General features: G+C 45.3%; 1 protein-coding gene across 3 annotated transcripts in view; it reads right to left on the bottom strand.

Moving 5' to 3' along the window:
* The window catches only part of LDLRAD3 (low density lipoprotein receptor class A domain containing 3), a 118,423-nt gene that overhangs the window by 50,162 nt on the left and 41,628 nt on the right, over positions 1-26,633 (bottom strand). For all 3 annotated transcript variants that reach the window (XR_012717218.1, XM_075281064.1, XM_075281065.1), the window contains one exon: positions 25,352-25,486. Coding sequence is in view for 2 of the 3 variants with exons in the window: in XM_075281064.1 (XP_075137165.1) it covers positions 25,352-25,486 (135 nt within the window). In the remaining variant the exon portion in view is untranslated. The remainder of the gene's footprint in view (positions 1-25,351; positions 25,487-26,633) is intronic.

Below are 26,633 nucleotides of genomic sequence, written 5' to 3'. Positions count from 1 at the left end.
GACTCTAGGTCGCCACTCCACGTTTTGGGAGCCTCCTGGATATTCTAGAAAATTGTTAAGTATAGGGTACTTGCCCAGGAAAGAGTGTTGTTCTACGGGAACAACACGGAACAGCGAGTTCAATGGATTCCATAACCCAACCATGGCTGGTAGACTGGATTTGGCTGTCCAGTGGCAGTCGAGGGATAGGTTCAGCATCTATCAGAAATTTATTGGAAAAAAACCCTTTAAAGCTGGTAAGGAAGTCACTTTGCAGCCAAAACTGTAGGATCTGAGTGTAAGTCATGTGATGCAACAAAGGACCTGAACACAGCTGGTATCTCAGCAATAAAGCAGCCAGTAAGAAAATTGCAGGGTGCACCTCCATTCACTCAAATGGAGCAGAATTGCGGTATTACGCACAGCACTTAATGGCAACGCTGTTTCTGGGGGAAGCGATACAAAAGGCAAATCTCTTTGTCTATTCCAGGGGAACAATTACATTCAGATTTGCATTGCCGACCTCTATATCCAGATCCATACCATAAATCTTCTGTCCAGGAAACAATGCGGCGCCGCAATAATTAATACCCCTGTCGAAGGTGGAACATCCCAAATGGGAGTCTAAGGAGAACGTCTCACCAAGGGTTAATTCAACCTTTTCCCGCTTTATCCAAATAATCTTTCTTGCCAATTATAGAAGACTCTGACATTTGCTAAGGGCAAGAAAAGAGCTCTTGGCACATATTACGTGTTCTAATTCGGGCAGAGGACGGGAAAAACAAGAAAAAAAAAGGAGCTTGAATTTTTAAAAAGTTTTATTGAGAAGGGTCCTTAAAAGTAGGGTGGCACAAAGCATCACATTTTTGATTCTCCTCCGATACTATTATAATGGATCTCTTTCTGGAGGACCCGACCTGTTCTGCACTACACGGACAACACACTGATTTGAATGGACATTGTGCAATACTTTGATTTCCCTGTGGAGGCGCTGCAGGGAAATAGACTCTTATTGCCAGGTTTCCTTAAGGCTGATCACTGAAGGTCCCAGCCAGGAGATGTTTTGGGGTCAGTTTTTTGGCATGGAACCCATTCAGATAACACAGTCTCCCAAATGCAACAGTCCCTGTGTTTTCTGAATCTAACAGAGTGGACACTAGCACGATTGAATAAATGCAGCCATATACACAGTTTTTTCTCGTAGATTCTTAGCCCTGGTAATGTCCAGTTTTTACCAGATCCAAAAAGGACAGTCAATGTAGAGTCCGAAATATCGGCCCCACATCAGCAAAAGACACCAAAGATGATTTATGAATTGGCCGCCTGAATGGGTCCGAATCGGGAATGTTCAAAGCGGAGAACCCCTTTTAAAACCGACCTTGAACCCTATATCCATACATTCAAGGAGTATAGGCAGGTATCCTTAAAGTAGACCTTTCACTACCTCCACTTTGCATCCTTTAATAGGTGCAGCTTTATCAATTCCTTTCCAACGCAATTAGAATTTTTTGTCTAGCCCCCGCCATTCCTGGGCAAAGAGTGCTGGTAATTTCTGCACCCGATATTCTAGTTAGGTTCTCTACTGTCACGTGGGTGGTCCGAGGCAGTCAAACACTAGCCACTTGACAGTAAGGAGCCAAGTTAGTATAATGGGTATTATAACGAACAATGCTGATTGCTCAGGAATGGTGGGGGCCACAGGAAAAATTCCAATTGTGTTGGAATCAATGGAGCAGCGCCTATTGAATGAGACAGAGTTGGAGGAGGTGAAAGGTCTTCTTTAAAGAATCCGAAGCCCATACTCAGTCAGCCTTAGTCTGTAAACAGCTTGCAACATGTGTTTAAAAGTTGAATGAATATATCTTTTGTTCCTCCATTTGCAAGTGTCAAAATGTTCTCGATTTTCCTCATTTTCTGTAATTTCACTTTGACAAACACACCGAACATCTAAAAGCTGCACTTATCATGGGAAAGTGATGCAGAATCTATAGCTGCAACATATGAGGTCTTCCAGGAATAGCTCTTTGGCTCGTCATTCTAATTGCTCGCCATGGTGTGCCGGAGTTCGCGATGCACAACACAGGTCCATTTGTAAGATTTCCCACATAAAGAGGGCATTGAAGGCTGGTTACCAAGAGATAAATGGTTCTGTGCTGCAGTCACCAACCTCAAATGTCACTTGCATGATAATGAAAGAGAGATAATCTCGGTGGCAGGGAATCCGAAGTTCTTAGAAGGTCCTTTCAAAAAATATCCATGCACCCGATCCCGCAGAGGACATTGTTTAAGCACAAAGCAGAGTGATACGGGCGTCTATCTGTCTTTGTTGCTACAAAACAAATTGGTGGAGAATGCGGGCGACAGTGGAGAGGAATGAACCCGGACCTTACCCACTCTTCCCGGCTGAATCTTTGAAAGACAAAGCGAGTGGTGGCAAACGGAGTATTCATTAGTCAGCGCCCACGCAACAACACAACTCAAACAGAGTGATGTGTGAAAGACGGGTTCAGCCCGGGGGGATCTTGCCGCATACACCTTTTACATTCTCGACAATTATACTGAATGCAGAGCTGTGAGAAGCCGAGCGCTGGCTGTCTGCCCGGGTCATGTCGTAGTTAGCAGCTCTTGGAAGGATCAAAAAGTGAACACCGATATGAAATGAAAACATTGACTTCCGCTGTGTTATAATAAAACTGACAAAGACTTGTGGCACGGCAGGCAACGGGCAACACGTGACGATCACGGATTGACCAGGGAGGGTAGAATGGAAATTTTGGCTTATTCTGTACCGATATTATTGTGATAATGTCTGGAGGAGACAGGGTTACGTGTTAGGAAGGTTGATAAAATTTCTCACTGGTGTTAGTGAGATTAAGGCTGGAGGTTTGTGTCGTAGTCGCGATGCAAAGATTGAAAACCGACCAAGTCCCAATGAAAGCAAGCTCCTCATCCCCCCTCAAAAAACAGCACCTCTACTGCCCATAGGTTGTGTTTGGTATTGCAGCTCATCGGCATTAAAGTGAAAAGGTTTAAGTAGTAATACCAGGGTTAAGGGGATATTGTCACTCCTTAGGGAGAGACCACCATATAGGTGTGTGGAGACTTATTAAGCCTTTAGCACTCCACTTCGCAAAGGACCATGGGAAGAATATGCAAATCTGTCTTCCATGATGTAATTAGGAAGTCAGCTGCTGCCTCTGTTGCAAACCAATAGAGGGCGCTCACTGGAATGTGCAAGCCTGTCTTCCCTGATGTAGTTAGGAAGACAGAACTCCAGTGAAATAACCCAATAAAGGCGAAAGGGAGCAGCCTTTATTGGGTTATTTCACTGGAGTTCTGTCTTCCTAACTACATCAGGGAAGACAGGCTTGCACATTCCAGTGAGCGCCCTCTATTGGTTTGCAACACTGAGGCAGCAGCAGCTGACTTCCTAATTACATCATGGAAGACAGATTTGCATATTCTTCCAGTAGTAATACCAATGAAAGATCATGGAGAAGAGGAGGAGAGTATCTCTGTTTTTGGAAAAGGACTAATTTAAAAGGACAACATCCCCTTTAAAAGAAAAAAGTAGTTAAAGGGGTTTTTCAAAATTAGAAAAAACATGGCTAGAGAAAGAGCCTGCAGAGGGGAAAACTGCTAATAATGCAGAATACAAGTGGTATTGTGCCCATATTTCATAGCAGCTTATCTTTGCCTACCAGTTCAGGGAAAACTGAGAATAACAGAGGGCACCTGCAGAGGGGAAAACTGAAATATTTCAAAATAAAAGCCATATAATGGCCATATTCTGTGTGCCGAGCATGGGAGTCACCATAGCAGTCAGTTAATCTCTTCCCACCAGTTCAGGGAGAACTGAAAATAAGAGAGGACACCTGCAGAGGGGCAAACTATAGAGATACAGTAGATGCAGATTTTAGAGATGGGTTTCACATGTATTAGACATGGAACAGAACGCTCTCTACTTTCTGTGTGCAACGTATGGGAGACATCATCGTAGCCAGACTCCAACCGCCAGCTCAGGGAGAACTGAAAATAAAAAAATAGAGCCGGCAGAAGGGAAAACTGCAAAATAATACAGAATCCAAGTCACATAATGGCCATATATAGTGTTATTCCCCCACGTGCACACACTGCCCTACTGATTTATGCAAAATTTGTGTAAAGTTTTAGGTACGCTTTAAACTGTGCAGCCATTTGGGATGGAATTGTCTGTTTCCATACAAACTGCCTGTACCGAAACGTTCTCCTGGTTTTAATTTTCCTTGAAATCTCCTCCGTGGCTTCTTATTTAGGAGCCTGACAGCTGCAGAATGGTCTCCCCCATGAGATATGTGTTTTGTTTCCCATGAATACCCTCCCGTTCGCCAACATATACTGTTCTAACAGATGAGTGATTTCCCAGTGTGCCTGGACCCGTGCTGGGAGCTCAAGAACATCTCTCTTCCAGCTCGAGGTTCTTACACCTGGGTGACAGCCGAGAGTCAAACCGCGTTTTCTTTGAACAAACTGTCTTAATTAAAATACCTCCTACCGGGCGCAGCGAGCGCGTGGCTACGATGTACTCAGCATTGCTGGCGTCTCATAATCCATGGAAATTTTAGTTTTTTTGTGCACATAAAAGGACCGTGAAATATGTCACTCCCTTGTATTTCCTTATTACTGCTGACTGCCCACAAGATTAAAGTACACGTCCTCTTACAGACATTAGAAGGAAATTTACTAAGCTAACTGTGCCGGAATTATGACCCAATTTGCACCAAAGACTGTCGTACACGCCTTGCACCAGATTTATTATGCGTTTTAGATACTTGTTGCACCTTGAGAGATGGTTTTAGAAGGTGCAGAGAAGGGATGTGGCTTAATATGTCAAATTTGGCCAAAATTTTGGTCTAAAATAAGCCAACCAAGAAGTGGCCTAATGAAGTAAGATGCCCCAAATTTACTACACCGTCTGAGCCACTGTGGTTCATGTGGTGCATCTTCTACCCGCCAGACTTGTTTGGCACAGTTCTTCAGTAGGGTTGAGCCCAGCGCCGCACCTCCCATGAGGCGACCTGAAGCGACCGCTTCAGGCGGCGCTATGCCAGGGCCACGGGGAGGGCGGCATTTTTGCTGACCTAAGCCAGTCCAGGACAAGCTGTCCTGGACTGGCTTAGGGTCACCGTCACTGAGCGGTGGATTGGGGAGGCCGCTGGAGCAGCGCTGCTCCAGCGGCCGCCCCTCACACTCAGGCAGAGAGCAGGTCCTCTCCCTGCCTGCTCTCAGTCTGCTAAAGACGCTCGGTCCTGCTTCCTCCACTCGGCCCCGCCCCCTCCGCTCTGCCCCCTCCTCCGCCTCAGGCAGCAGAAAGCCATGGTTCACCCCTGGTTGAACCGATCTTGAAATTTCAGAATTGTTTTTAAAATCTGATTTTCGATCATTTTCCAGCCGATCCCGATCGTGAAATTTGCTCAATCGCCAATCGGGATCTGATCTTTCCCAATCGCTCAACCATAGTCAATGCTTCTCTATGGGAAAAAAGTCACTTTTGGGGTTGAGACGATCTTGAGATTTCAGGATCGTTTTTAAAATCAGATTTTCGATAAATTTCCAGCCAATCCCAAATGCGAAATTTTCTGGATCGCCAATCGGGATCCGATCTTTCCCAATCTCGATCGCTCAACCCTATTCTTCACCGTAGTTGGAGCAATCTAGCTTAGCTTCAGTGCGCATGCGCCATGGCTTATGATGTGAAGCTGTACTCCCCTGTCTTCACTGAACAATTCACAGGTATCGGCAGCAAGACTCTGATGAAACTCCTTGGTCCAACCTCAAGTCACGTGATTGCAACCAGCACCTGACCCTCGGTTGCTCTGCCCTTCTTTCCTCTCCAGGTTTCACCACCAGTTACCCGTGCTATGGGGGTAACTACTTGTAAAAGCAGGAGAGGGGGGAAGCGTTGCTAGCTCAGATCACGTAACCCTGGGTTGGAACCCCCAGGTCTAGACTGAATAAATCCAGGAGGAGGCAAGTTAAGCAAAACTCCCTGGACAACCCTTTTAATATTGGGTGAATTTAACATGACCAGATGACTATGTAATGTGTATGGAGGCGTCAGACTCTCTGATGACAGATGTTGGTGAAGGAGTGGACATGTTGAACTTCACCAGGTCCACTCTCTGATGTTGGAGGTTCTTGAAAGTAGGTTAAAAGGAGACCTGTTATTAGGATCACACTGCCTGAAATTGAGCGAAGCCTATTGTGATTTCATGGTGACGCCTATAGTGATTTCATGCCAAAGGTCTAGGTTTCACTTTACGGACCAGGACTGGGGAGAGGAGTCTGCGGTGCAGCTTCTCTCCGCCCTGCTTGGCTGATAGACAGATCTCTCCCTACATACCACCAGGTATCACATACATTGCACAAAAAGACTATCCACACTGCAACACTGACACTGAAGAACAGCCACAGGGAGAACCCCTATATTGCCTTGTGTACACGTAGCGGCGCCCTGTAGGGAGCGGCCACAGGTATTCGTCATTCCAAAGCCCTCTTATTCCTCATGAATAATTGTGGTCATTACCTAGAACTTATTATTCCCCAATCTCTGAATCTTTCCCGTTGTCTATTCCCGCGCAGAAGTGCTGAACGCAGCACAACCGACTGCAAAAAGTAGAAAAACTATAAAATGTAACTTTAACCCCCTGAAGGAAATCAAAGATTTATTGTGTACTTCACCCACCTTGCATCTGAAATGTAAAGGTAAGGACTGAATCTGCCAGAACGGCACTAGTCTATCCCGAGAGTGTCCTTCAAGAGATCGATGAGAACATACTTAAGGTTTCCAAGACTGGAGATACATCTGTATCCAGAAGAACATCTTTGGACTGATCTAGAGGGGTACTGGGGCTCATTGAAGAAGCTCAATGGGAGTTTGGAAACTTATCTTTAGGCAAGGGTTCATAGGAAAAGTATGCAAATGAGTACATGTCAGCCAAACCAGAGACTCATCCAAATGGAAGAGCAACCAGTTTGTTGACCGCTGTTTCGGGTTCAGACACTGGTTACAGACACTGTGCCTAATGGGATCTTATCCAGTATCCCCAAAACAGCCGTCTACAGATGGGTCACTGTTACTTTTGGAGACGTCTCTGCTTTGGGAGACTAACTAATTTGCATATGTTTGTGTCTATAATTCCCAGAATACATTCTCTGTACAGATACTGAACAAGCAGGGCATTGGTTATAGACACTGTGCCTAATGGGATCTTATCCAGTATCCTCAAAACAGCTGTCTACAGATGGGTCAGTCATTTTTCGGAGGAGCCTCCGTTTTGGCCAATGTAAGCCAATTTGCATACATTTCGATGGTTTCCTATACTTCATGGATAGATACTAAACAAGTAGGGGATGCCGAGGAACCTCTGCTAAACCTCCAGCAGATTGTGAATTCAGCGGTCTAGACCACGACGCTGCGTATTAGCAAAACCGCTCAACTTTTCTTTCCCATTCATGTCCATAAATAAAACGAAACCGGTGAACATACCCATTAACCCTTTGGAACCCCTCACTCCACACTAATGAATTTCAGACCACCCGCATCTATAAAGATAATTTATACAATACAACCACATGCGTTCTTGCGTCTCGAGGTTTGGTGGAAGAATTCTTTGCATCCGTCGGAGGTCTCTTCGCTCGCGTTGCCGGCAGATGTCTTTGGACATAACTAGCGGCTAATTTATTGGGTACATTACATGGAGCTCGGATATTCAGTGAAATCTCCTGCTGTTCGGCAAACAGAACAATGTGGATTTAGAAGGAAAATATTGTGAAATTAATGGGCAAAATCGCGAACGATGAAGAAGAGTAATGGCTTTGAAGACTGTCGGGATCCTGAAGGTTTAGGAATTTGTTTAACACAACAAAGACAAAACTGTTCGGTGCGGTCAGGGGAACGTCTGCAAGCGTCACGTACCCGAGTCATTATAGAAAGCAGATCAGTAAAGGATCTCAATATACGATACACAAAAAACGCACAAGTAAAATGCAAATCTGGATGTTGAAGAAAATTCTCGTAGGTTTTACAGAATTGACATTTACAGAAATGATAATGTTAAAGGGAAGAACACATTATCTGGTGACAACAGGACAATGGCGCCCCTCAGGGGTGGGATATACTAGGCAGAAAATGAACAGTCAGTACTCGAAGGTCAAGTGTTCAAAGCTGGAAAAATAAACAAGAGAGACTGTGAGAAGGACGAATTGTGGAAGACTAAGGTCATAGCATGCAAGATGGCAGACCTTGTGGGACGGTACTACTACAGTCATACACTGGTACACACGCTCCTCCTACAGTCGTACACTGGTTTACACATTCCTCTTACAATTATGTAAAGGTTTACACTCTGACTACAATTGCTTACTGGTTTACGCTCTCCTCCTACAATGGTATAGCAGATTACAATCTCCTCCTACAATCGTACACTGGTTTATAAGCTCGACCTACAATCGTACACTAGTTTAGGATCTCTTCCTACAATCGTACACTAGTTTAGGGTCTCTTCCTACAATCGTACACTAGTTTAGGATCCCTTCCTACAATCGTACACTAGTTTAGGATCTCTTCCTACAATCGTACACTAGTTTAGGGTCTCTTCCTACAATTGTACACTAGTTTAGGATCTCTTCCTACAATCGTACACTAGTTTAGGATCCCTTCCTACAATTGTACACTAGTTTAGGATCTCTTCCTACAATCGTAGACTAGATTAGGATCTCTTCCTACAATCGTACACTGGTTTAGAATCTCCGCCTAAAATAATATACTAGTTTAGGATCTCTTCCTACAATCGTACACTAGTTTAGGATCCCATCCTACAATCGTACACTAGTTTAGGATCTCTTCCTACAATCGTACACTAGTTTAGGATCTCTTCCTACAATCGTACACTAGTTTAGGGTCTCTTCCTACAATCGTACACTAGTTTAGGGTCTCTTCCTACAATTGTACACTAGTTTAGGATCCCTTCCTACAATCGTACACTAGTTTAGGATCCCATCCTACAATTGTACACTAGTTTAGGATCTCTTCCTACAATCGTACACTAGTTTAGGATCCCATCCTACAATTGTACACTAGTTTAGGATCCCATCCTACAATCGTACACTAGTTTAGGATCTCTTCCTACAATTGTACACTAGTTTAGGATCTCTTCCTACAATCGTAGACTAGATTAGGATCTCTTCCTACAATCGTACACTGGTTTAGAATCTCCGCCTAAAATAATATACTAGTTTAGGATCTCTTCCTACAATCGTACACTAGTTTAGGATCCCATCCTACAATTGTACACTAGTTTAGGATCTCTTCCTACAATCGTACACTAGTTTAGGATCTCTTCCTACAATCGTACACTAGTTTAGGGTCTCTTCCTACAATCATACACTGGTTTAGGATCCCATCCTACAATCATACACTAGTTTAGGATCTCTTCCTACAATCGTACACTAGTTTAGGATCTCCTCCTACAATCGTACACTAGTTTAGGATCTCCTCCTACAATCGTACACTGGTTTATAAGCTCGACCTACAATCGTACACTAGTTTAGGATCCCTTCCTACAATCGTACACTAGTTTAGGATCTCTTCCTACAATCGTACACTAGTTTAGGGTCTCTTCCTACAATCGTACACTAGTTTAGGGTCTCTTCCTACAATTGTACACTAGTTTAGGATCCCTTCCTACAATCGTACACTAGTTTAGGATCCCATCCTACAATCGTACACTAGTTTAGGGTCTCTTCCTACAATCGTACACTAGTTTAGGGTCTCTTCCTACAATTGTACACTAGTTTAGGATCCCTTCCTACAATCGTACACTAGTTTAGGATCCCATCCTACAATTGTACACTAGTTTAGGATCTCTTCCTACAATCGTACACTAGTTTAGGATCCCTTCCTACAATTGTACACTAGTTTAGGATCTCTTCCTACAATCGTAGACTAGATTAGGATCTCTTCCTACAATCGTACACTGGTTTAGAATCTCCGCCTAAAATAATATACTAGTTTAGGATCTCTTCCTACAATCGTACACTAGTTTAGGATCCCATCCTACAATCGTACACTAGTTTAGGATCTCTTCCTACAATCGTACACTAGTTTAGGGTCTCTTCCTACAATTGTACACTAGTTTAGGATCTCTTCCTACAATCGTACACTAGTTTAGGGTCTCTTCCTACAATCATACACTGGTTTAGGATCCCATCCTACAATCATACACTAGTTTAGGATCTCTTCCTACAACCGTACACTAGTTTAGGATCTCTTCCTACAATCGTACACTAGTTTAGGGTCTCTTCCTACAATCATACACTAGTTTAGGATCTCTTCCTACAATCATACACTGGTTTAGGATCCCATCCTACAATCGTACACTAGTTTAGGATCTCTTCCTACAAACGTACATTAGTTTAGGATCTCTTCCTACAATCATACACTAGTTTAGGGTCTCTTCCTACAATCATACACTGGTTTAGGATCTCCGCCTGCAATCGTACATTAGTTTAGGATCCCTTCCTACAATCGTATACTGGTTTAGAATCTCCGCCTACAATCATATACTAGTTTAGGATCCTTCCTACAAACATATACCAGTTTAGAATGTCCGCCAACAATCATACACTAGTTTAGGATCTCCGTCTACAATCAAATACTAGTTTAGGATCTCTTCCTACAATCATATACTAGTTTAGGATCCCTTCCTACACTCGTACACTAATTTAAAGATCCCTGCCTACAATTGTATACTAGTTTAGGATTTCTTCCGACAACCGTACAGTAGTTTAGAATCCCTTCCTACAATCGTACAATCCTAGGAAACAGATTTGCATATTTTTCCCATAATTCCCCCAGTGGAGTCAAAAACGCTTTTTTAAGTCTCCATACGCCTGTGAAGGTGATCTCTCCTTAAGGAGTGAGAATATCCCCAGAACCTACAATCGTACACTAGTTTAGGATCCCTTCCTACAATCGTACACTAGTTTAGGATCCCTTCCTACAATCGTACACTAGTTTAGGATCTCCAAATGTGCACAACGACCTGTTTCGATTTACTAACAGCTAACATAGAATGGTGAAAACTGTACGACAAATATTGGAGAAGTTTCCCGAATGTGTCGTCATCTCAGGATTCTGCATTACTATTAGCAGGGTCCTCAGTGCGTGCCCCGAGCGCTGCAGACTAGACCGGTGCCGTATAAATACAGGATAATGGATATTCTCGCTGACATAACCCCTACCCTTATTCCGCATTCTCAGCAGTCTCTTCTTTGTAAGAAGAGGCCCCGTCACCAGATTAAGAACCGCGCCGCATCCTACTCATCAATTTCATAGATCTGTTATCGCATTTAATTTCCTGCATTTTGTAAGGAAATCAAGAAGAATATTAAATCTCGCAGGTAGGAATGTGAGGAGCACAATATTGCGGAATATATGGCGGGGGGTTTAATGCAGATCGTCATATACTGACTCAAGGCCAGGGCCAGTAGATTGGCACATAAAGACCCTCTAGTACTAGACATATTAAAGGGATTTGCACGGATGGGATAGGGAATACATTTGGTTGCCCTGCACTGAGCACTGGAGAGACCTGGCTGTGAGGAGCAACTGAGCATGTGCGTACACCAGCACTCAGCTCACTCAGTGGACATGCATATTGGTAAAAACTTTGAACACCAGGTGGCGCCATACTGAGCTACTGCCACCATGTTACAGAGCACATTACATTGATAAACAGTATACCTTTGTTATGTATACCATTTTTGTAAAATTGGGGAGAAGAGTTTGAAGTCTTATGCAAATGAGAGAATTGGTGCACTTGGGGCGGGGCTTCAGCTCCCCTGAGCACTGTCCCTGCTGCTCAAATAGGAAGAGTGATGTTATAACAGGAGGATCAACTCCTAAAACGCAGGGTGGTGCGGGCAAGAGATAGTAGGGGTCTGAATGGGAAGGGCAGTGATTTAGGAAACCATAGACCCGCCCCCAGTGCACCCACTGCCTCATTTGCATCACGCTGTAACATAGTGGTGACAATGGAGTATGTTTTGGGGGAGGCAGTACACTCCCTTTAAGGTAGTCACTTCGTGGAACAATGCTGCAGCGTGTCCCTTTAAGTGCGCCTGGGAATCCTACCGCCCAGCAAGATTTCCTTTGGCAGGCTTCACTTGATATTCTCACATAAATCAATGCAGCGCGTGCAAGTAGAAGAACCCAGACACATAAACAGGCCGGGATTGTAGAGTCAAGTTGTTCTGAATGCAAATAATGGATTTATGAATCCCTCCACCTGCGGACCCGGAGCGTTTGTCTTTCGATAGACAGAATGTCACATCTCGGCAATCAGCCGGCTCCCGGCATTAAACACGCTCCGGCTTGTCATTTAGCAATCACTTCCAAGGAGAAAGCCGAATGTGAAAAAAATCACCCAGATCTGGAGCCTGAAGTGTACGGAGGAAGTTTATTTCCATCACGGTTCATTACCGCCATTCTTCCTCCTTTATCCCCGCTGATGCTGCGCTAACAACCTCAATGCGGTTTGATTGCTGATACAAAGATGGAGGGGACGCCTTTATTTTACCATGTAGATGTCATTCCGAGGAAATGTTTATATGTAAATGTTAAGGCTCCGAGGAAGAATAAACATACGGGTCGCGAGAACACCCCTGCAAGACGCAGCACGCTTCGATTTAGGCCTCATGCGGATATCTATGTGTGCGAGAATGAATTCACGGGGGTGCTGACAGCTTACGAAAACTATTTGCGCGTTTCTTGTAGCGCTTGTAATGAGCTGCCAATGTGATGGCGTATCCTCCGCTTAGGCTACGGACGTTGGCTGAAGGTTTAAAGAGGAATTTTCACCACCTCCACCTCTTTTCATCCTTTAATAGGCTCCTCCCCACTGATTCCAGCACAGTTGGAATTTTTTCTCTAGCCCCCACCCCTCCTGAGTAATCAGTGCAGTTACTTTTGGTGTCCGATATCCTAACTAGACTCTCTAATAACAAGTGGGTGGTGTCGGGAAGGGGGCGCGGCTCAGATCTCCAATCAGGGGCAGACAGTATCAGTTATTAGTCACGCCCCTTCTCTGATGTCACCCACTGGACATTAGAGAGTCTAGTTAGGATATTGGTCACCAAAACTAACTGCAATGATTGCTCAGTAATGGTGGGGGCTAGAAAAGAAATTCCAACTGTTCCGGGATCAGTGGAAAGGCATCAGTTAAAGGATGAAACGAGTTGGATTTGGTACACAAAGGTCTTTTTTGGGGGTTTTTTTCAGTCTGTGAATGGGATTCATTGAAATCCTGTCCACTTTGCTGCTAATGTAATTGGAAGCGGCGCAGCGACCGGCAATTCTGCTAGTAGCTAACCCGCTGTGAACATGCAGTGTGCGGCCCGGCCCTAAATGGGTTTCCAGGACTATGACGTTGACTACTGTAACCTCTTCACTACTTCCCAAACACAGCGCTGTATATCATATAGTGGCTGTCCTTGGTATTGTAGCTTGGCCCCATACATTTATATTGTACTAAACTATAGCAAGGTTGATGGTCGGGATGTCACTGGCTCGAGAAGAAGTGGACTCAATAGTATAGTCCAGGACGACCACTTTCAAGGGAACCTGACACTGGGTTTGGGCCCCTAAACCATCACAATATCCTCAGAATGGGCCACAACCATAGGGCCATTAAAGAGATTAATAAATTAGGGGTCCGGGACTCATTTCTGGAGCTAGTGGAAGACCACTAACTTATTAAAGAGGTTTTCCGTCAGTATAATCAGATCAGCATTGGGCCTGACACCCAGGACTCCCACAGATCAGATTTTCGGTGAGCTCTGTTTCGAGGTCACAGGCCAATCACGTCACGTCCATTGGGCACATAAACTGTACAAATGAATAGGGCTGAGCTGCAATACCAAGCACAGCCACTATACAACGGATGGCGCTGTGCTTGCTGAGAAAATTTACATTTCTTCTGAAGGCACCTTAATCTCATCAACAGAGGGCCGGGCCAGGTTTGGGGCCCCAAAACAAAGCAGTATAAGGACATTCTGGCAGGTCAGGGGCTACAAACCTGGTTACAAGTTCCCTTTAAATATGACGCCACCATGTTGTCTCTCTTTATGGGTCAACAGTATACTAATATAGTAGATCTGGGTCAATTATTAGAGAATGGCCAAGGTTTAAGGGGGGTAAAACGACCCAGAACAATCTCTTTAGACAAGGTGCAGTTCCATCTTTGGGCCAGCAGGTGTCACTGTGGTATTAGGCCCCTATATTACTATCAATACAGACATCAAAGGTAATATGGAAGGAAAATAAAAAAATCAACTGATGGAAATTTACAGAACAGTTTAGATGGATTTTTAGTATATTGCAGGCAGTCATTCTTCGGTACAAAACACTATAAAAGGTATTTTTGTTGTTGCTTTTTTTCTTTTTTTAATTGCATCGAGCTACCCGGCGTCTCTTACTTTTGCAAAACATCTACTGTACAAAATCGACAAGAAGCGGATTATAAAAATTGGAAACTGAATCTGGACTTCGCCGCGTGGACTCTTATCAGGTCGTTTCGTCCAGGACAGGTCCTAGTATAGATGGCAGCTGGTCAGTGACTAGATCGATGTCGAGGAGAACAAAAGAGTCGGGTGATACGTGGTTATATACAGACCTAGGAGAAGGTAGATCAGGATGTGCAGAGTCAGGATAAAGCAAAGTCAGTAACGGGTATCAGGCAGATCAGGATGAGCAGAGAGGTACGAAATCAGGACAGGATATAGACAATAAAAGGTATCAGGTAGATCAGGATGAGCAGAGAGGTACGAAATCAGGACAGGATATAGACAATAAAAGGTATCAGGTAGATCAGGATGAGCAGACAAGTATGCCAATATCTGTCTGGCTTCAGGAAGATCAGGTTGAGCATGAAAATATGGAATTGAAAACCCAACACTGTGAACCTATATTGCTCAGGCATGGTGTGATGGGTGAAGCAGACCTCTTACAGTCAGGCCAACAAACTGGCTAGGGAAGGATCAATGCTGTGCACTAGTCAGTCCTTTAAATTTCGTGGATGAAGGGTGCGTCCGCACTATAGGCATACTCAGCTATAGCAGAATTAAGTACATGGCAATATGTAGGAGCAGAAACTGCATCGGTGTCTGCTGGGAGAGATAGTACACCCAATGGGCGCTAACATTACAGAGATGTGCGAGGAGAGGAGGGTTTAGTATTTTTGTCAGGCTTCCAAAACTGCATACGGACTGACTACGGGTGCAATGCCTTGTGGGGAGCGCAGCTCTGAAGTACAAACCGCTCCTTCACTAAATAAAGCCCTGCACACACAGGAGATGAGATGCACGAGCACATCTTATTATCTGGTTAGGGAGATGCTGACATGATACACAATATAATATTGCTTGGGAGACAGTTTGTTGACAGTCTTTATAGCAGGGGGATCGGGTGGCGGAAACGCCGCCATTAATAAGTCACAGGGCAGAAGCCGCAGCAGCAACGGTTGCGTGCAAATGTGAATCCTCGCGGGGATCGCTGGAGACGTGACCCGTTTGCAGCGATGTGTAATTACGCCTGAGTAATCACATCAGCTCGAGCGCGTTACGAGACACAAAGCGTGGCGCCGTCACATGGGGCAAGGTGCAATTACTTGCCATGAGGATGTGTCTCATTGAGCTCATAAAATATTAAGCGTCCGCAGCCGCCATAATTAGAAATGACAAAAAAAGGGGGGAAAAAAACTGTTGTATTATTACCCTCCCCCACCTTAGATTTACAGGCGCGGCCCCTTTTAATCATGTCGTCTTCCATATCTCACCACGTTGCGAGGCTTCATCCTCCATCATCCGAGCCTTATTGAAAATCCTGTATCGCGGCCTAAATTACACCAAGCAAACAAGAGAGGAGAAAAAATCCCAACATTTGACTATTGAGATGGAGATAATAGGACGCGTGTGGGCGGCAGCTCAGCGCCTATGTTATCCATGTGCGGCGTGAAATCTTCACCCTGTCAGCTGAATCCAGATGAAACCTCATAGTGATGTGCGGCATAAGCGGCGGGATCGTTCACTAAAAGGGGATGCTTAAAGGGATTCTATCATTAAAATCACATTTTATTCCTCGATCACACATAGGAATAGCCTTAAGGAAGACTATTCTTCTCCTACCTTTAGATGTCTTCTCTGCATCGCCGTTCAGTAGAAATCCCGGTTGTCGTCGGTATGCAAATGAGTTCTCTCGCAGCACTGGGGGCAGTCCCTAGCATCCAAACAGCACTGGGGGCATCCCCAATGCTGCGAGAGAACTCTCCAGCGCCGTCTCCATCTTCTTCAGGAACGGGCTCTTCACGCATCTTCTTCCGGAGCTGGGTTCAATCTTCTAGGCCTCAGGCAGAGCCACAGGCCACAAGAAAATGGCCGCTTACACGTGCAGTTGGCTCTGCCCGAGGCCTAGAAGTTTGAACCCAGCTCCGGAAGAAGATGCGTGAAGAAAAATGGAGGCGGTGCTGGAAAGTTCTCTCATAGCATTGGGGCCGCCCCCAGTGCTGTTTGAGCTCTGGGAACGCCCCCAGTGCTGCGAGAGAACTCATTTGCATACCGGCGAAAACTGGGATTTCTACCAAACAGCGGCGCGGAGAAGACATCTAAAGGTAGGAGAAGAATAGCCTTTCTTAAGGCTATTCCTACTTGTGATTGAGAAAAAAGTGTGATTTTAGTGATAGAATCCCTTTAAGGGTCACCAATAACAGATCAGAACTAGGTGTAGAGATGTAGCAGAGCTGAGTGTAGTATCTAAGGCCCAGGTCTAGCATCACAAGTCCTTGAGTCAGCCGCGGAAACCGTGGCAAGATAGGGCAGCTCGCTTCTGTTTTCCGCTACTAGCTAGCGGTAAAAAGAAGTGAGCGGCTCCCATTGAATTGAATGGGAACCATTTTTGGAGGCAGATTCCGCGTCAAAATTCCCTCCAAAGAACTCTGTGTAAACATGACAGGGCAAGGTCACACGGGGTTTTTTGATCAGGATTTTGAAGCCTGATCTCAATGGGAGCCAGTCAGTTTTTTTTCCGGGAGCCGGACAAACCGAAGAAGTGACATGCTCATTCTTCAGACGATTCACCTCGCGATTCGGCCTGAAGACACTCCCTCCTCCCGACTAGGCCCATTCATTGGGCCTAATCCGGAGAGGGGTGCGCGACTCGATGCCGCTGCATTCAGTCACAGCTACCCGTATTTTGGACCGGAACCTGAGGCGGCCTCTGCCTCAGATTCCGGTCCAAAAAACCCAGTGTGAACTTACCCTAATAGTGGTCACCCTCTAGGCTCTTCGTTCTGATCATAGACTAATATGGACAGGGGGTGCGTAGTACAATCCTCACACCCCTATTGCAAATCGATCTGCTGATCGCAACCGTTTTCTGCTTCCTGCCCCTCTTGATACACCCGAAACACCACTTGTTGGCCACAGGGATTATACGTCACCCACCGATTGGCTGAGTGTGGTCCTTGACAGAGATTGGTGTAGGACCCAGGCAGTGTCAGGAAGTTGGGCAACCCCTTTGATAAACCTGTCCCTCTACCCGCACAACACTGCTTTGATACACAGGTGACTTCTCTCCGGGACAGCTGGTTCACGTCCTACCCCGCCGATCGTTTATCCCTATCGAATTTCATATCGGAAGCCAAATTAATCAAACACGCGACCGTCCTTGGCGGAAACGTTTCATCCAAATGCGATCGGATTGACCCCGCGTGTATTGTAATTATAGATTGTGCCTGCAATGGAAATGTCTTTCCGCTTCCCTCAATGGCGAGCTGTGCGGAGCAATCAGTGATGAATGGTGTGATTAAAAATGATCACATTGCCGGAGACGCCTGCCCGCTGTTTGTTCTGCCGCCACATAGCGCTGACTGGGACGAAACGCAACGTTTACAAATGATAGGGGAGACGAAAAAATAAAAAATCAGCGCGTGCGGCCGCTTACACAACCGCGGGGAGTCGGTAATAGGTGACATCGCCTAGTAAGAACAGGTCAACGGTGACGAAATGTTCCAGAGCTTTCCGTACACATGTACATGACATGAGGAGGAGGCGGGAGTCTGCTGTACATGACCCAATACGTTGCGAAACGTGAGGAGGAAATCGGCACTAGGTGATGTACACAGTGTTGCTTAGCCTTGGCAGTGTCTATGGAGTATCCCCTTCAGTTTAGTCTAGGTGTGGCGCCATTTTTTTTTGAAAAGAGCAGCCATGTTCTTCTAAACGTGGACAACCCCATCACGATAGACAATACGGAGTCACCTTGTAGCAAGGTTAGGGCGGATTCGCACCTGCGCACCGGTCTTCGCTTTGTGCGTTTCCGTCTTCTGCCCGAAAAACTGGACAAGAGACGGAAACCCGGCATCAGTGTCCGCCCGTGTCTGCGGCGAAACCGGATTTTTTTAACCGGATACAAAGTCGGACATGCAGGATTGTGTGTCCAGTTTAAAAAGAAAAAAAAGAAAAAAAAAAAAACCTGTTTCGCCGCGGAGACCAGAAGACGCTCACAGGCGGACACTGATGCCGGGGTCCCGTCTCCTGTCCAATCTCCTGTCCAATCTCGGGCAGAAGATGGAAACCCACAAAGCGGAGATCGGGCGCAGATATGAACTCACCCTTACCAGTGGACGGGTCATGATCTTTAAATATTGAGGTAGGCCGCAATACCACACACAGCCTGAACACAAGAGTGGTGCTGTTAATGGAAGAAAGCAACCATATTAAGTGACATGCCTTACAAGGGTTCTCCAGGGACTGCTTAAAACTCATTTCTAGTTCTGCTGAACCTCGGGTTTCTGGGTTGGTTTCGATCCTGGGTCATGTGACTGGTACCAGCATCTGAATCGATCCGCTTTCCCCTCCTCTAGGGATCTGGTACACTAGGTTATTAAAGTAAGCCAGTCTGTATAGTACAAGTAATATCTGTGAACATCGGAGAGGAGGAGGGGCAATTGGGGCTGCCGCTTCTGATCACGTGACCCAGGGTCGGAACCGGCCCAGAAAAGTTCAGCTCATCTAGAAGTGGGTTTAAACCGTCCTTTAAGAATCCCTTTAACCAGAGCTCACCCTGTGGTGTACAGAGACCTATCTCCAGGTAATGCTTCATGGGAAAAACGTGCCAATTGCCTCATATCAACCAAACCCACGTCTAGATGTCACCGTTATGGTGTCCTAGCTCTTCACCAGTCCAGAGGCGGATCCTCATGACTTCATTTGCATACAGTGATTCCCATGAAGCATTGCCTGTACAGGACTCTCCTCAATAAGTGCAGGCACCCCCGTGAACAAGCCAAATTATCCTAACTCCTTGTCCAGGAGATCTGGTCCTGGGGGAGATCAGGACTCTAAGGTTTCCAGAAACATCCGTGGAGGATTCACAACCGTTTCAACCAAATTACATTTCGGTCTCGTGGTCACATAATAAACAATCGGCTGCTGTCATCCGGGCTCGCATGTGATTAATTGCTTTCTGGGAAATGAGGAAGGGGGGAAGGGGAGGGGGCACTTCCTCCGAGACCCTCATTAACTAATGCTTGGGTCACGTCGCTTTAAAACGAAACCCCCAAAAAAATTGGCAAAAAAAATAATTTTTTAATTAAATTTTTTGTTTACTTAATTCGGCCATATTTTGATTATTCCCCGCGCGCGCCTAATAAAAATTACAATTTTTTAAAATCATTTTAATACGGACGGCGGGAAACCATACAATTAGCGCAAATGCATTAATACCTCCCGGCGATTTTTCCTCCGGCCGCCAGGGAGTAGAGAGTGGCTGCGCAATGATTAATCCTTTTAATATCTTCCGTATCCCCAGCATGCTCGCTGTCTGGTTTGGCTCGAGAGCGGAGACCACCTATCCGGAGCCGCCGCTCGCCGAAGTCCTTCGCTAAAACCGGACCTGAAAGGCTTTTAACTCTACGGGACACGACGGATAAAATGTATTTCGATGAGAGATCGGCGATTGTTTACGGAACGCTTAGGAAGAGTCCATTAGGGTCGAAATAAAATAGATTCGCACCGCGGGGGGGGATTCGCTGGGCGGCGATGAAACCTTACATTGTGTGGACTCCTGTCGCACGGAAAAAAAAACGACCTACTCCGTCTTAAAGGGGCCGGATAGAACAAATGATTCTTATGGATATTGTCTCAATGTACACTCATCGGCCACTTTATTAGGTACACCTGTCCAACTGCTCGTTAACACTTAATTTCTAATCAGCCAATCACATGGCGGCAACTCAGTGCATTTAGGCATGTAGACATGGTCAAGACAATCTCCTGCAGTTCAAACCGAGCATCAGTATGGGGAAGAAAGGTGATTTGAGTGCCTTTGAACGTGGCATGGTTGTTGGTGCCAGAAGGGCTGGTCTGAGTATTTCAGAAACTGCTGATCTACTGGGATTTTCACGCACAACCATCTCTAGGGTTTACAGAGAATGGTCCGAAAAAGAAAAAACATCCAGTGAGCGGCAGTTCTGTGGGCGGAAATGCGTTGTTGATGCCAGAGGTCAGAGGAGAATGGCCAGACTGGTTCGAGCTGATAGAAAGGCAACAGTGACTCAAATAGCCACCCGTTACAACCAAGGTAGCCAGAAGAACATCTCTGAACGCCGCACAGTACGTCGAACTTTGAGGCAGATGGGCTACAGCAGCAGAAGACCACACCGGGTGCCACTCCTTTCAGCTAAGAACAGGAAACTGAGGCTACAATTTGCACAAGCTCATCAAAATTGGACAATTGAAGATTGGAAAAACGTTGCCTGGTCTGATGAGTCTCGGTTTCTGCTGCGACATTCGGATGGTAGGGTCAGAATTTGGCGTCAACAACATGAAAGCATGGATCCATCCTGCCTTGTATCGGTAACGGTTCAGGCTGGTGGTGGTGGTGTCATGGTGTGGGGAATATTTTCTTGGCACTCTTTGGGCCCCTTGGTACCAATTGAGCATCGTTGCAACGCCAAAGCCTACCTGAGTATTGTTGCTGACCATGTCCATCCCTTTATGACCACAATGTACCCAACATCTGATGGCTACTTTCAGCAGGATAATGCAATGCCATGTCATAAAGCTGGAATCATCTCAGACTGGTTTCTTGAACATGACAATGAGTTCACTGTACTCCAATGGCCTCCACAGTCACCAGATCTCAATCCAATAGAGGAGCATCTTTGGGATGTGGTGGAACGGGAGATTCGCATCATGGATGTGCAGCCGACAAATCTGCGGCAACTGTGTGATGCCATCATGTCAATATGGAGCAAAATCTCTGAGGAATGCTTCCAGCACCTTGTTGTATCTATGCCACGAAGAATTGAGGCAGTTCTGAAGGCAAAAGGGGGTCCAACCCGTTACTAGCATGGTGTACCTAATAAAGTGGCCGGTGAGTGTAGACTTGTGCTGCAGAATCCACCCCGCGAATCTGCGGCTTCTGAATTGAAGCGAAGGGTCGCTGCAGCGCTGGCTACACCGCGATCGATTTTGGCGGCTTTGGGTTCCTTTTTCAAAGCGACGCGGTCCTGCGGCTTTTATAGGACGACCTGGCGATATGAAAGGAGACCCGATGAAAAGAGCCTGACTTCACACAAGCTGCAAAATTTCATTTCCATAGCAACGAGGGCAATTTGGAAACGATCCAGCGGAGTAGAAAAGGCTCTCTGTGGCCGGGAACGCGGCCCCGTGTGTCAGATATGGAAATGGGAGGACGGGCTACCGTATAAAGCGCTCGCAAAGGTACAGAGGGACGACATAGCACGTGCCGCACTGGAGACTGGCACTGTGGGTGGCATCGCAAAAGATGATGGCAATCGGAACGGGTGACTTTATAGAACGGACTTCGGTTATAGTCCAGGCCCGATGTATTGTAACACCCCTTCCTCGAGTGTGAAGGATATCATGTTTTGTCAAATCGCCCATATAGACACATAAATAAAAAAAATGGTCACCACAAGAGGGAGCTATAGAGAGTAATGTATTGAACTCAATATACAGTGAGCTCCCCCTAGTGGTGACAGCAGGCAGACTGCATTATGTCATCTCACTCTATGTGCTCTGTATCGGGTGGGGTTTGATCAGTTATAGTGTTTTGGGTTTTGGGTTTTCTTCCTCATTACACAATTCTAAATGCATACATGTAGAGTGAGAGAATATATTTCATCCTACCTGCAGCCACCACTAGGGGGAGCTCACTGTATACTGTGTATTGATATCAGTGCTGTATTCTCTATATATCCCTTCAGATCCTGGACAACCCCATTAAAAAAAAAAAAAATCAGCAAACACAAGGCGAGACCTAAAAACGACACGTGATAAAAGGTTGAAATTTGCCGTAATGCTAAACCCCAGTCTGAGGCCGCCATAGCTGTAAGGGCATGTTCACATGTATCGAATAAGATGCAGATTTTGACAGGGGTTTCACCCCTTTGCAATGCCTTTGGTACACCAAATTCTGTGACACAATCTGCATGCAATACGTGTGTGACTTTACCCTGTATTCTCAGCACTTTCTACAATGTCTTCCATGGACTGTCCATTAAAGGGGTTGACAGGGATTGAAAGACTACCCTTAAAGAGGACCTTTCACCACTTTGCAACCTGTGCAGCTTTCTGCCCCGTGTTATAGATGCAGCTGCATAGACTGTAGTGCACTTTGAATTACCTCCCTAGCCCCCCTCGTTTTGGAGCTGTGAGCCCCGTAAATTTTGGCGCCCTGTATGGTAATTAAGGCTTTAGTGTCAGAAGGGCGTTTCTGACGATAAAAAGAAAAGCTACGTCAGTCTGACACTGTCCAATTAGCAGTGGACAGTGTCGGCGCTGCTTCTCCTGCCTAATCTCGTGAGTTCTCGTGAGATCAGGCAAACGTCTCTTCACAGGGCTGCACAGAAGACCCGGAGAAGCGATCCAGGCTGAGCACTGAAGTGGATGAAGGAGAACTTCAGTGACATCTTCACAGGTAAGTGAAGAAACCCCTAAGCAATGAGCATAACTGCCCTGTACACCCTGTGGTCCTAGGTCTAGCCCCTATACAACGAGCATTAACCCCTATAGCCCCCTAGGCAATGAGCATTAACCCCTATAGCCCCCTAGCAATGAGCATTAACCCCTATAGCCCCTAGGCAATGAGCATTAACCCCTATAGCCCCTATACAACGAGCATTAACCCCTATAGCCCCTAGGCAATGAGCATTAACCCCTATAGCCCCTAGGCAATGAGCATTAACCCCTATAGCCCCTAGGCAATGAGTATTAACCCCTAGGGGGCTATAGGGGTTAATGCTCATTGCCTAGGGGCTATAGGGGTTAATGCTCATTGCTAGGGGGCTATAGGGGTTAATGCTCATTGCCTAGGGGGCTATAGGGGTTAATGCTCGTTGTATAGGGGCTATAGGGGTTAATGCTCGTTGTATAGGGGCTATAGGGGTTAATGCTCGTTGTATAGGGGCTATAGGGGTTAATGCTCGTTGTATAGGGGCTAGACCTAGGACCACAGGGTGTACAGGGCAGTTATGCTCATTGCTTAGGGGTTTCTTCACTTACCTGTGAAGATGTCACTGAAGTTCTCCTTCATCCACTTCAGTGCTCAGCCTGGATCGCTTCTCCGGGTCTTCTGTGCAGCCCTGTGAAGAGACGTTTGCCTGATCTCACGAGAACTCACGAGATTAGGCAGGAGAAGCAGCGCCGACACTGTCCACTGCTAATTGGACAGTGTCAGACTGACGTAGCTTTTCTTTTTATCGTCAGAAACGCCCTTCTGACACTAAAGCCTTAATTACCATACAGGGCGCCAAAATTTACGGGGCTCACAGCTCCAAAACGAGGGGGGCTAGGGAGGTAATTCAAAGTGCACTACAGTCTATGCAGCTGCATCTATAACACGGGGCAGAAAGCTGCACAGGTTGCAAAGTGGTGAAAGGTCCTCTTTAAGACCAGTTATCAATAGGTGATGGGTGGGACAGACACCTGGAACTGTCATACGGTAGATCATAGAGACTGCAGTGTTCTGGTGAGAATCACAGGCTCTTTATTGAATACCAAGAACAGCGCCATACATTGTATAGTGGCTGTGTCTGGTATTGCAGTTAAGTGCAGTCCATGCACTTGAATGGGACTGAGCTGCTACTGCACCATGTGACCAATCACTGAGACATCACTGAAGAGGTCATACTGCTCTCCAAGCCTTGCAAACAGCCCTAGCGATCACACAAGTCAGGTCATGAACTTGTAAGCCCCGAAGCACTCCTTTAAGTGGACACTTACTACAGCGATGCCCAGGAGTCTCAGGAGCCAAAGACCCCCAGCGTCAGGGACAGCCGGGGCTGCACAAAATTTTATATTTTCTTTCCTATAATACGACCCTAGAAATGGGCAGATAACGGCAATGGGTAGTGATGAAACCCGTACCTGGGCCCAATTGGTGCAGCAACCCCAGTGTAAAATGATGTGACGACTGAGATGATGTGATGACTGCAGCACTGTAAGGGTTAAAAAAATGGAGTCCGCTTCCTTCTTAACCCTTTGCGGCCCTTATTTACTAGCAGAAAGCAAGCGGCTTCTGATCAGAGTCTATGAAAGGAGACGCACAACACAACCCTGATCCTTTCATGTCCTCCGTCAGACTCCTGAGACTTGGGGGCATGGTGGGGGGGTGGGGGTGCAGTAGGGAAGGTAGATCCTCAGGGGAGCGAAGCCCTCAGAAAGTGATATATCAAAGCACTGAGGAGGAGGAGGGGGAGGGGGGTGTCGACTGATTCTGACAAATCGGGAATTATCCCAAGTGGCGCGGTAGCGGGGAGACACAATTGCTGCCTTGCTGTGACGGAACGTAGGCTGCAACCTCTCATTCTTTCTTAATCTGCCCATTATATCAGATGTTTCGCTGCGTACAAATGATATGTTGTCACTTACCCTGCGCTCGGCGGCTATACGTTATAGGCTTATAATAGCCTGCGAGATGGATAATTACAATAAACGGTGCTAAAAATAAGATATTCCTGTAAACTTATTGACATGAACAGGTGCAAAACCCTGACCGACGGCTGCGCGGTGCAGTATGGGGCAGTGCCGGAGCTGGCAGAGGTCCAGGCGCAGGTACAAGGATTGTGAAGTTTATACCAAGGGATCTCCATTGGATCCAAACACCTTCAATGACCACCTGGCATATGACCCCATGACTATAGTAAACAGGGGCGTGGCTACAGGCGGTGCACCTGCTACTGCACAGTATCACATGGCCGAACACAGAACTATCCTTATGATAAGGAATATGGATGGCGGTTCGTTTTACCTTGTGAGTTCGGGCAATGCTTCTCGTCGCTGTTGTCTCGACAGTTGTTCTTGCCGTTGCAGACAAAACTTGTGTCTATGCACATCTTGTTATTACAGTGGAAGCGAGAACCGGAGCAGAGCAAGGGGTGAGCGGCTGAAAGACAAGAGCGAGGACAGTCAGCCGGAAATAACAGAAATGTCAGCGCCACAAATGTATCAGAACATCTAGAAATAGCAAAATACTTACAGCACATTCAACTGTATAAGAGCAGTATTATAGTAGTTATATTCTTGTACATAGGAGCAGTATTATAGTAGTTATATTCTTGTACATAGGAGCAGTATTATAGTAGTTATATTCTTGTACATAGGAGCAGTATTATAGTAGTTATATTCTTGTACATAGGAGCAGTATTATAGTAGTTATATTCTTGTACATAGGAGCAGTATTATAGTAGTTATATTCTTGTACATAGGGGCAGTATTATAGTAGTTATATTCTTGTACATAGGAGCAGTATTATAGTAGTTATATTCTTGTACATAGGAGCAGTATTATAGTAGTTATATTCTTGTACATAGGAGTAGTATTATAGTAGTTATATTCTTGTACATAGGAGTAGTATTATAGTAGTTATATTCTTGTACATAGGAGTAGTATTATAGTAGTTATATTCTTGTACATAGGAGGTAGTATTATAGTAGTTATATTCTTGTACATAGGGCAGTATTATAGTAGTTATATTCTTGTACATAGGAGCAGTATTATAGTAGTTATATTCTAGTACATAGGAGTAGTATTATAGTAGTTATATTCTTGTACATAGGAGCAGTATTATAGTAGTTATATTCTTGTACATAGGAGGTAGTATTACAGTAGTTATATTCTTGTACATAGGAGCAGTATTATAGTAGTTATATTCTTGTACATAGGAGCAGTATTATAGTAGTTATATTCTTGTACATAGGAGTAGTATTATAGTAGTTATATTCTTGTACGTAGGAGGTAGTATTATAGTAGTTATATTCTTATACATAGGAGCAGTATTATAGTAGTTATATTCTTGTACATAGGAGCAGTATTATAGTAGTTATATTCTTGTACATAGGAGCAGTATTATAGTAGTTATATTCTTGTACATAGGAGCAGTATTATAGTAGTTATATTCTTGTACATAGGAGTAGTATTATAGTAGTTATATTCTTGTACGTAGGAGGTAGTATTACAGTAGTTATATTCTTGTACATAGGAGCAGTATTATAGTAGTTATATTCTTGTACATAGGAGCAGTATTATAGTAG

The sequence above is a fragment of the Leptodactylus fuscus genome, chromosome 7, assembly GCF_031893055.1.
Source record: "Leptodactylus fuscus isolate aLepFus1 chromosome 7, aLepFus1.hap2, whole genome shotgun sequence".
Taxonomy (NCBI): domain Eukaryota; kingdom Metazoa; phylum Chordata; class Amphibia; order Anura; family Leptodactylidae; genus Leptodactylus; species Leptodactylus fuscus.
This window is presented reverse-complemented; position numbering and strand designations above follow the sequence as displayed.